The 12,254-nt window shown below is 42.2% G+C and overlaps 1 protein-coding gene across 5 annotated transcripts in view; it reads left to right on the top strand.

The window, feature by feature from the left end:
- Positions 1 to 12,254, top strand: part of LOC130355561 (cohesin subunit SA-2-like) — a 192,291-nt gene that overhangs the window by 115,828 nt on the left and 64,209 nt on the right. For all 5 annotated transcript variants that reach the window (XR_008888580.1, XM_056555846.1, XM_056555844.1 and 2 more), the window contains one exon: positions 4,773 to 4,846. Coding sequence is in view for 4 of the 5 variants with exons in the window: in XM_056555846.1 (XP_056411821.1) it covers positions 4,773 to 4,846 (74 nt within the window). In the remaining variant the exon portion in view is untranslated. The remainder of the gene's footprint in view (positions 1 to 4,772; positions 4,847 to 12,254) is intronic.

Here is a 12,254-nt window from a genome sequence, read left to right as displayed (position 1 = left end):
TGTCCCCCTGACTATCGGTGCCGGCGCCGATAGCCAGGGAGAGAGAAGCGGCGCCGACTGCCAGGGGGAGAGAAGGGGCAGCGGCACCCATTGCTGGCGCCGCTGCCCCGTTGCCTCCCCCCATCCCCGGTGGCATAATTACCTGAGTCGGGTCCGCGCTGCTCCAGGCCTCCGTCGTGCGTCCCCGGCGTCATTGCTATGCGCTGAACGGCGCATGACGTCAGAGCGCCGCGCCGTGCATAACAAAGACGCTGGGGACGCACGACGGAGGCCTGGAGCAGCGCGGACCGGACTCAGGTAATTATGCCACCGGGGATGGGGGGAGGCAACGGGGCAGCGGCGCCGGCAATGGGTGCCGCTGCCCCTTCTCTCCCCCTGGCTGTCGGCGCCGCTTCTCTCCCCCTGGCTATCGGCGCCGGCACCGATAGTCAGGGGGACAGAACGGGCAGCGTCGCCGATAACCAGGGGGTGAGAAGGGCCGACAGCAGCGCTCTAGACCCCAGGAAAGGCAGGGGGAGAGTAGCGGGCAGCGACGGCCTCTCTCCCCTGCCTTTCCTGGGGGTATATCGGGGTATACACGCGCACACACGCACCCTCATTTTATCATGGATATTTGGGTAAAAAACTTTTTTTACCCAAATATCCTTGGTAAAATGAGGGTGCGTGTTATAGGCCGGTGCGTGGTATACCCCGATAAATACGGTATGTTTATTTTTATTTACATTTATTTATTTTTTTAATGGGAAAAGGGGGGTGATTCAAACTTTTAATAGGGAAGGGGTTAGCTGGTTCATGAGAAATAAAACTGGAAAAGACAAGTGATCTAGGGAATGGTTTATGTTGAAAGCTAGCTCGGATGTTTGCTGTATTTATAAAAAGGAAAGCTGAATGTCCCAAAAAAAAAAAGCGGGGGTGAACTTTAGGGAAGGGGTTAAATGATCTTTATTAACACTTTTTTTTTTTTACTTTTTTTTTGCAATGTTATAGCCCCCATAGGGAGCTATAACCCTGCACTCACTGAACTTTTACACAGATCACTGGCGTGTATTAACATGCCTGTGATCAGTGTTATCGGCGCTTGACTGCTCCTGCCTCGATCTCAGGCACGGAGCAGTCATTCGCCGATCGGACACCGATGAGGCAGGTAAGGTCCCTCCCTGTGTCCGGTAAGCTGTTCGGAAGTCCGCAATTTCACGGCAGCGGTTCCGAACAGCCCAACTGAGCAGCCGGGATACTTTCACTTTCGCTTCAGACGCTGCGGTCAGTTTTGATCGCAGCGTCTAAAGGGTTAATACAGGGCATCAACGCGATCGGTGATGTCCTGTCTTAGCCGCGGGTCCCGGCCGCGGGTCACGCCGGGTCCGACCCGATATGACGTGGGGTCACCGCGTGACCCCGCGGCATATGGCGGGAGCCGGCGGAGGACGTAAATATACGTCCTTCATCATTAAGGAGTTAATAGCAGCCAACAAGGATGAAGAAGAAGCATACCTGTATAATACATTAGTCAATGTCTCATAATAACCCATTTTTGCCCCCGCCAGGGCCGTGAAGGCATTGGAGAGATCCAGGTCAATCCACCAGGCTGCGTACTCCAGCTATGAAGCTAGAAAATAGTTATGCATATCAGGAGCTGCAAGTCCCCCTTGCTGTTTGGGCGCCTGGAGAAGTGCCTGTCCCAATCTCAGAGGTCTAACCTGCCAATAGAAGGATCTCAGAGCCTTGTTCAGTTTAACATAAAAAAAAACATAGAGGGAAAAATAGGTGACAAATGAAAGACATATAAAGAAATTTTGGGAGGAAGATCATCTTGAAAATATTAACCCTACCCTCTAAGGATAAAGGCAGAGAGTCCCATGCCTGTAGACGTGTGATCATGCTCTCCAGACGAGGTTCTAAATTAAGGGTCATAAACTCAGAATTACGCGGAGACACTTCCACTCCCAAATATCAAAATCAAGACACAACCTAAAGACCAACACAGTAGGTAAAACCCCTCCCTGGGATAAGGACATAATAGACTATTTAGCCCAATTAACTCTAAGGCCTGGGACCTCCCTTGATAACCCCTTTAACCTAGAACACTACTCTTATCTATGAAACTTCCACTTATAGTACAATTTTCTGGACTATGTAAGTTTATCAAAGGGGGAGAGATATGCAGCAATGTGTTACCATGGTTATGCAATATGAAGACTTAAAGAGGCAAGAGGCGATAGGGAGGGCTGAGCTGATTCATGAGAAATAAAACTAACTGGAAAAGACAAGTGATCTAGGGAATGGTTAATGTTGAAAGCTAGCTCGGATGTTTGCTGGATTTATAAAAAGGAAAGCTGAATTTCCCAAAAAAAAAATAAAAAAAAATAAGTGTAATCTTTTTACTGTAGGACCTAAGTTCAATATTCCAGTATCAGTATCATATATAACTTGCTAATATAGTGTTATCACAAATTGTTCTGGCTTCTGCATGCTTTTGCGTGATTCACTCCCTTTTTTTTAATTTTCAATGTGCTGTTGTCTCCAGCCTTTCTCCCTTTCTCCCATGACAATCATCATCATCTGCTGTCTCAGAAGTTATGGCTGTATCTTGACTCTAGCCCTGCCCATTGAGTGATATGACCACCTCTTACAGCTTACATCATAATCTCCCTGTTCATATCCATATATACATTTTTAGTGGGACATTTTAAAAGAATGAGGTGTGTTTTACAGCATGCTGCCTTGTGATAAACCAACCCCAGGTAGAGGAACAGACAGGAAATCAATAGCACATGCTGCAACAGCTCTGGGTGAGAAGGTGGCAGGATTGCTGTGGAAGAGGAAGAAGGCAAGGTGATCGGACTGTGAGGAAGAGCTAAGGGAAAGCATTGCATTTTGGGAATTGCACTGCTGAGCAACTGCTCATCCATGATGTACAAGGAAGCATCAGATTATGACCCCCAAAACCAATGGATTTTTGGTGGTTTCAGAACTGGGGCTGAAAAAAAAAACTATGTAGAATTTTTTATGTTTTTCTACATGATATCTAAATACCTCTGAAAGATCCTATCTACAATAAATGCAGTCCAGAATATCTTCTTAACATGTGTCTTTGACCTAAGAATATGTCATGGTGCCCTGGTACTTAATGCACAAGGACATACATTTACATCCTGAACATGAAGCGAGCACCTAAAGCAGCTGCTGTATATGTTAAGACTCATTGGACCACCTGCAGTTAAACTGCGGGGGTCCATTGAGTCAAGATGGTGGGCGGAGCTCTCATAATCTGCTCCATGGATGGCTCCAATGATCCTTTTGTATGGTCTTACCTTCTGGCAGACTATACAAGTAGATCACCAATATTACTGATCAGTGATATAGAATAGCACTGAATAATAAAAGTAATCAAAAGATTGTTAAAAATAGTGCCCTGTGGCAACTTAAAAAAATTCTAAGAAAAAAGTATATATATATATATTTTTTTTACATATAAATAGACACCCCTCCAACAATAATAATTAAATCACACCCTTTTCCCATTTTACAAATAAAAACAAAGAACAAAAAAAAAACAACATATTTGGTATCATCGCGTGCGCAAATGTCAGAACTATTAAAAGGTCATGTTAATGTGTTATCGTTGTTGATGAGTGAATGTTGTAAACATAAAAAAAACTACCAAAGTCCAAAACTGCTAATTTTTGGTCACATTACATCCTAGAAAAAAATGAATTTAATATGATCAGAAAGTCACAAATACACAAAAGTTGTAACAATAAAACTACAGATCCCTACACATATATTAGCGTTCCTATAGCAGCACGTATATGAAAAAATAAGAACATTATAGGGGGTCAGAATAGGACAATTTGAAGTATACTGACCTTTTTTTAAAAGTAGTACAGTAACAAACATGTAAAGATGTGTATCATTTTAATCGTATTGACCCACAAAATAAAGATACGTTTTACCGTAAAGGGCACTGCGTAAAATATTAAAAAAATTAGCTAAAGTTCATTTTCTTTTCAATTTCCCTCCACAGATGATGTTTATTTTTTTGTTGCGCCATATGTTTTATGGTAAAATTAAAGGTGTCATTTCAAAGAACAACTGGTTGTGCAAAAAAACAAGCCCTCAAATGGCTCTGTTGATGGGAAAAAAAAAATTGATGCCACTTAAAATGCGCGAAAGAAAACCGCAAATATTAAAACTGGCTGTGTCCTTAAAGGGGTATTGCGGGCAAAAATATTTTATCCCCTATCCAAAGGATAGGGGATAAGGTGTCTGATCACGGGAGGCCTGCTGCTGCTGAGATCCCCGCGATCTCCCTGCATCACCCACATTCTATGCAGGTGCTGAATCTCCAGTTTCGGAAATCTCCAGGTTTCCGGGACTGGGGACGTGATGTCATGCCACGCCCCCTCCACTCATGGAGACGCAGTGCCCGCATAGAATGCGGGTGCTGCAGGGAGATTGCTGGGGGTCTCAGCAGCGGACCCCCCGCGATCAGACATCTTATCCCCTATCCTTTGGATAGGGGATAAAAATGTTTTTGCCCAGAATACCCCTTTAAGTCCAAAATGGGCTGTATTATTAAGGGGTTGAGGAGGGTCTGTAACAGCTTCTTTTACTTCCATAAGTGTTTTTTTCTATTAGTTAAAATTGATATAGGGGAAATGGCAAATTATAAGAACGAACAAACAGCAGATAAACCAAAAGAAAACTAACAAAATGGTATGAAAGCTGTATTTTGGCATGGTTACCTACTGGATATTTCTCTATTTGCCTAGTTACAACAAAGACGTTGTGAAATAGAAGATATGATGGATGCACTGTTTAAAGGAACTTTTTTGCAACGGTATCGGTAAGTGATATTCCTAGTATGTTCACTTGTAGATTGAGACAGTAAAAACAGAGACTTATAATGTAGGGCTGCAACTAATGATTATTTGTAAAATTGATTAGTCAGTCGATTATTGGTTTGATTAATCAGATTAAAAAAAGAAAAAAAATTTGATTAGGGGACCAGGAAAGAGTTAACGAGAGAACAGGAGGAAGTAAGGACTGCTTTGTGAAGAGTAACAGGGAAAAGAGAGAGGACAGCAACTGAAGGGTTAACAGAGGGCAAGAACGAAGAGACAGCAACTGAAGAGTTAATAGGGCAGAAAAGAGAGGGGACAGAACCTGAAAGGGTAACAAGGGGTAAGAGCGAAGGCACAGGAACTAACAGGTTATATGGGGAGAAAAGAGAGGGGAAAGCACCTGAAGGGTTAAAGGGGTACTCACGTGGAAAACTTTTTTTTTTTTTTTTTAATCTACTGGTGCCAGAAAGTTAAACAGATTTGTAAATCACTTCTATTAAAAAAATCTTAATCCTTCTAGTACTTTTTAGGGGCTGTATAATAAAGAGAAATCCAAAAAAAGAAATGCATTTCCTCTGATGTCATGACCACAGTGCTCTCTGCTGTCCATTTTAGGAACTATCCAGAGCAGCATATGTTTGCAATGGGGATTTTCTCAGTTCCTCAAATGGACAGCAGAAGTCAGCAGAGAGCACTGTGGTCATGATAGAGGAAATGCATTTCTTTTTTTGGATTTCTCTTTAGCATACAGCCCCTAAAAAGTACTGGAAGGATTAAGATTTTAAATAGAAGTGATTTACAAATCTGTTTAACTTTCTGGCACCAGTTGATAAAAAAAAAAAAAAAGTAGTTTTCCACTGGAGTACCCCTTTAACCTATGAGACTTGCTGCAGGGAAGAAGGAGCAGTTCACAGACCTTAGTGATTGCAGTCCTCCCGGCACCAGGAATATTTGTTACTGCAAGGAGGATGGAGAACGGATCTTTTGGCAGTCAGACCGGAGGCGGCGATGACATGGAAGTAGTGACAGCTTCCTGACTGAATTCCAGGCTGGAGTCTTAGTGCTGGAGGTAGGCTGCAGATGTTTCAGGATAGAAGCATCTTCAAAAGGCACCCAGAAGCACCAGAGGATAAGAGAAGACAGAAGGTGGCATTTAGGGTCCGAATGAGGGGCTAAAAGGCAGGAAAAGTAGTAAGAATGCTATGTTACTAGGGCCTGCACCCTAACGACCAAGGCCACAAACCCCTAACAACCCAATTAATCGATTATGGAAATAGTCACGATTTCCATTATTGATTTTTATTAATAATATTGATTAATTGTCACAGCCTTTGTATAATACATAGTTATGTAATTATTGCAATAATTATTTTTTATTTCACAGACAAAAAACATTGGCCCAGGTTTATTAATTTGTTATTAATTTGTGGACAAAACATGTATGATTTACCCATAAGAACTGATCAGCTTTAATTTAAAATGTAAAATTAGCTGGTAAAATGAAATGTGAGCTGTGGGTGGTTGCTAAGTGCCAATTAGACCACAGACAGATTGTGTTCTCTTTCTTAAGCTTTTTCTTTTTTACTTTTCCTCTTTTACTTTTCTGAGACAGTGAGCTCACAGAAGTGAACCCACACATAAAATTCATGAAAGAATAATAAATATCCAAGCAATTTCTCCCTTAATCCTAAATTGTCTCCTACTGCAATATAAACAGAGAAATGCAACTTCTCTGTGTTTCCAAGGAGATGACCGTCCTCTGTGCATTTGGGACAACTAGCTGCAGCAGGAGCCTCTCCCTCTGTTCTGTTTGCATTAGGATGCAAAAATATTCAAAGGTTTACTTCTATTACCTCAGTGTGGGTCCCACACCCGGGAATGCTGGATCCCATGGATCCCACACCCGGAAGTGCTGTAGTGAAAGTCTTTTATTGTACTATTTTACTGTTTACTGCTACTTTTCCCAGCATTTCATAAGGTCAAAGACAGTAAGGGAAAGTCTTTTATTGACACTTGTATGTAGTCGCTTTTCTGCATGTTTTTTTTTTGCATAGAATTTTGCAATAGAGGGAATGTTTAAATGTTTAAAGAATGACTTTTTTTTTTTAGAGCTTTACATTGTATATGCAAATGTGCACTTCATATATTCCTGGCCACTGCATGCACCACCAGTGAAAAACATCTACCAAATCAGTTGTGCAAAAATCACTTTAGATACAGTGATGCTAAAAATTCACAACACTTTTGTAGAAAACTACACGTGAAAAAATATGCAAAAAATATAGCATGCCTTTATCACCTATATCTATTGTGACATTCCGTTTCAGGGATTAGCTCTGGGATCATCCTGGTCACTTACCACAGGACACGTTTCCTCTCAATAAACCTGCAGACAACAGTTTTTCATGCAAGTCTGGCACCTTGCCAGCTTTATTTAGACAGGTTGCAGGGGAAAAACAAACATAACACAGGAACAAAATAAAATCCTAGACTGTCTGGTCACTGACTAAACATATCAGCATGCCCTGACTACTAACTGGTGAGCTACCCTCAGCCAGTTAAACATTTGACTCCTGCAACCTGCTTTGTCTCCCCCTACAGCAACATGCTGATTCCCAGGGAGAACCCAGATTAGACTGAGTCTCCATCTTATATACACCTCCCCTCCCTGCTGCCTCACTAATTAAGCAGCAGGTGAGAGATTCCCCAGGGTGAGCCAAGGGAATACATCCTTTCCTTGCCACCTTATCACACTATATATATATATATATATATATATATATATATATATATATTTATATATATAAAACTCAATGTGTGTGTGTATGTGTGTGTATGTATGTTCCAGCATCACGTCCAAACAGCTGAAGATATTAACATGAAACTTGGCATACATGTTACTTATATGTCAACAACAAAGATAGGATAGGTTATTTAACCCTTACTCACCCCTATTTGCCAGGGTCAGTGTTTTTGTAAGTCCCATACAAGTCTATGGGAAATATATGTTACTGCATAACTTCCAAACGGCTGGAGATATTTTGATAATACTTGGTCACATGTTACTTATATGTCCACTTAAAATATAGGATAGTTAATTTAACCCTTAACTACCCCCATTTGTGAGGGTCGGGGTTTTCGTTTAAAGTCCCATGCAAATCAATAGGAAATGTATGTTCCCACACAACTTCTGTATGGCTGGAGATATTTCAATAATACCGGGTACACATATTACTTATATGTCAAATAAAAAGATATGAAAGTTAAATTAACCCTTACCTACACCCTTACACAAAAGATGGGTTTTTGTTTCAAGTCCTAGTCCTATCCTATGCGAGTATATGGGACTTCCAGTACCTTACTCCACAAGCTCCGCTCTGCATCTCCTGGTGAATTTGTCAATATTGAGGATGGAATATGAGGACGGGATAGGTCGGGATATGAGGACAGGATATGAGGTCGGGATAGGAGGTAGGGATAGGAGGTCGAGATATGAGAAAGGGATAGGAGGTCAGGATATGAGGTCGAGATATGATGAAGGGATAGGAGGATGGGATAGGAGGTCGGGATATGAGGTCGGGATACGAGGACTGGATATGGGGACGGGATATGGGGTTGGGATATGACAACAATATATGGGGATGGAATATGAAGTCAAAACCTTACTCCTTTGTTGATTTTTCTCCCCAACAAGGATAAGGAAGGAAAAACTGGGCAACTCCGGGTACTCAGCTAGTTTATTATAAAAATACCTCTTTTCATTAGCTCACGGTGTTCAGATATTCTCTCAGGGGAAGGAGGTGTGTCCCTCCCTTATGGTTGGGGGGAGGAGATTGGTGTGTCTGTTCATACAACCTTGTCCATAAGTCATCTCTTGTCAATGACCCATGAACAAGCCTGATGCTGGTGCAGGACTGGTTAGTGTCTCAGTAGGTACGAGTTTGGAGTTAGCAGTGCCCATTTAAGTAAGTCCCTTCAACCTGCTATGGCACACAGTGGATAGAAGCATATTACGCAATATTTTAACTTGGCATCATGGGCTCATAGGCTAAAGAAAAAGCAATTGTGTACTACATCTTAATCCCTGCCTCAATGACCAAGCCCAACTCTTCAAGTGTTATTTTTTTTTAGCTAAAAATGGAGGAGATCAGCTGGAAAATAAGTGGTTATCAGGGACTTTATTTTCACTTTTAAAATTGTCTGGGCTGAAAAAAAAGTGTACTTATCTGCTGTAATCCCTCATTGCTACTATTCCAACAGCATCCAGTCCCACTTCTCAGCACTTTTGTCTCAATTTTTAGGAAATCAGTATTCAAAGCAGTAATCCACCTCAGCAAGTTACTGGGTGCTTCCTTCCTGTGGATGGGTAATAAGTTGTAATCTTTGGCTAAACCCTTTGTGTTGTTATTGTGCCAAAAGTAGTAAAATACAACTGTCATGCAGTTGTGGCCGTAAATGTTGGCACCCCTGAAATTTTTCTAGAAAATTTAAGTATTTCTCACAGAAAAGGATTGCAGTAACACGTTTTGCTATACACATGTTTATTCCCTTTGTGTGTATTGGACCTAAACCAAAAAAGGAAGGGAAAATAAGCAAATTGGGCTTAATATCACACCAAACTCTAAAAATGGGCTGGACAAAATTATTGGCACTCTTAACTTAATATTTGGTTGCACACCCTTTGGAAAAATAACTGAAATCAGTTGCTTCCTATAACCATCCTTAAAGGGGTACTCCGCCCCTAGACATCTTATCCCCTATCCAAAGGATAGGGGATAAGATGTCACATCGCCGCGGTCCCGCTGCTGGGGAGCCCCGGGATCCCCGCTGCGGCACTGCGCTATCATTACTGCACAGAGCGAGTTCGCTCTGCATGTAATGATGGGCAATACAGGGGCTGGAGCAATACACGGCTCCGCCCCTCGTGACGTCACGGCCCGCCCCTTTCAATACAAGTCTATGGGAGGGGGTGTGGTGGTCATCACGCCCCCTCCCATAGACTTGCATTAAGGGGACGGGCCATGACGTCACACTGCTCCGTCCCCCGTATCGCCCGTCATTACGCACAGAGCGAACTCGCTCTGTGCTGTAATGATAGCGAGGTGCCGCAGCGGGGATCCCGGGGCTCCCTAGCAGCGGGACCACTGCGATCAGATATCTTATCCCCTATCCTTTGGATAGGGGATAAGATGTCTAGGGGCGGAGTACCCCTTTAAGCTTCTTACACCTCTCAACTGGAATGTTGTACCACTCTTCCTTTGCAAACTGCTCCAGATCTCTCTTATTGGAAGGGCGCCTTTTCCCAACAGCAAATTTAAGATCTCTCCATAGGTGTTCAATGGGATTTAGATCTGGACTCATTGCTGGCCACTTCAGAACTCTCCAGTGCTTTGTTGCCATTCATTTCTGGGTGCTTTTTGACGCATGTTTGGGGTTATCGTCCTGCTGTAAGACCCAAGATCTCGGACGCAAACCCAGCTTTCTGACACTGGGCTGTACAGTGTGACCCAAAATCCATTGGTAATCCTCAGATTTCATGATGCCTTGCACACATTCAATGCACCCAGTGCCAAAGGCAGCAAAATAACCCCAAAACATCATTGAACCTCCACCATATTTCACTATAGATACTTTGTTCTTTTCTTTGTAGGCCCCATTCTGTTTTTGGTGAACAGTAGAATGATGGGCTTTACAAAAAAGCTCTATCTTTGTCTCATCTGTCCACAAGACGTTTTCCCAAAAGGATTTTGGCTTACTCAAGTTCTTTTTGGCAAAATGTAGTCTTGCTTTTTTATGTCTCTGCAGTGAGGTCTCCTGCCATAGCATTTCATTTCATGTGAATGCCGACAGATAGTTCACGCTGACACTGATGCCTGCAGGACAGCTTGAATATCTTTAGAACTTGTTTGGGGCTGCTTATCCACCATCTGAACTATCCTGCGTTCGACACCTTTCATAAATTTTTATCTTCCGTCCACGAACAGAGAGATCAGCGTTGCAAACTTCTTAATAATATTGTGCACTGTGGACAAAGGCAAATCTATATCTCTGAAGATAGACTTGTAACCTTGAGATTGTTGATATTTTTTCCCATAAATTTGGTTCCCAAGTCCTCAAAGAGTTCTCTTCTCCTCTTTCTGTTGTCCATGCTTAGTGTGGCACACACAATCTAAAAACTAAGTATAAACTGGAATAAACGTGTATAGCAAAACATGTGTTACTGCAATCCCTTTCTGTGAGAATTACTTCATTTTCTAGAAAAATTTCAGGCGTGCCAACATTTATGGCCATGACTGTATATCCCAATAAGAATGGCAAAAAATTAAACTTAACAAGATAATAGAATTGATGTTTACTTTTTCCCTTCACAAAAAAAACCTTAATAAAAGTTTGCCTTAAAATGGTGCCATTAAAAAAAGGGGCTCTTGAGGCACTTTTTGACAGCGGGGCACATGATCATACCTCTTTATTAGAAGATGACTGTGATGCCTTCCATGGTTGAATGGTTGGTGGAGCTAAAGGGTATTATGCTCATGGTGGAACTTATTGCAGAGGGACATGACCGGTCTGCCTGTTTTATTTCTGTGTGGTTCCTCTGGCAACAGTTCTGTCAGCACCAGCAGAGTTAACAGGTGCTGACAAGGTGTTGTTGCAAGATTGCCGGGTTACGCACTGCTGCCTGAGTGGCTAGCTACTGATTAACCACATGTGCGTCTCCCTATATTACCAGGCATCAGACACTCGGAAGATGCCTGTGAAACTGGTCATTACCTGAGTAGCTAACATTTCCTTATTCCTTGTATACCCGGCAACTTGACTTCTGGCTTCATATCTGACTTCTCTTTGGTTATAGCGATTTGGCACCTCTTCCCACTCCTGGCTAGACTTTGTTTGACTGACATTGACTTTATGTGTGTATGTTTAGTTTGTCTTTGTTAGTTGCTTGTTTCTCTGTTGCTCCTGACAAGTGACAGGATTGTATTTTATTGTGTTGACATTTGACTTCCCTCACTTATTTAGGAAGGGATTGTCGACCAGTTGCCGGCCCTTCATTGAGGATAGGCGGACAAGTAGGCAGGGACAGGGGTGCGGGTGAGCTTAGCTAGCACTCCTTCCCTGCCCATACGTGACAAGTTCATGGACACTCCTTGGTTTCGGAGGTTAAGAGACTGAGCTATGGTTCATTGCTTCTTTACTCTTCTTACCCTTTTCCCTTCTTTATTCTCCTTTCTATTCTTGGCCTTTCTTTTATTTTATTTTATTCTGCGTCTCTTTATTGTATTTCATTCCTTGTTTGATTGGTTGTCCAAACTATGACTTCTCAACTTGTAAAATTATTTATCTGAGCATGCTAAATGTGGTTTACTAGACAGGTATTTGTAAAAAAAAAAATTGTGTTCAATGGGGTAC

The sequence above is a fragment of the Hyla sarda genome, chromosome 2 (assembly GCF_029499605.1).
Source record: "Hyla sarda isolate aHylSar1 chromosome 2, aHylSar1.hap1, whole genome shotgun sequence".
Classification (NCBI taxonomy): Eukaryota; Metazoa; Chordata; class Amphibia; order Anura; family Hylidae; genus Hyla; species Hyla sarda.
This window is presented reverse-complemented; position numbering and strand designations above follow the sequence as displayed.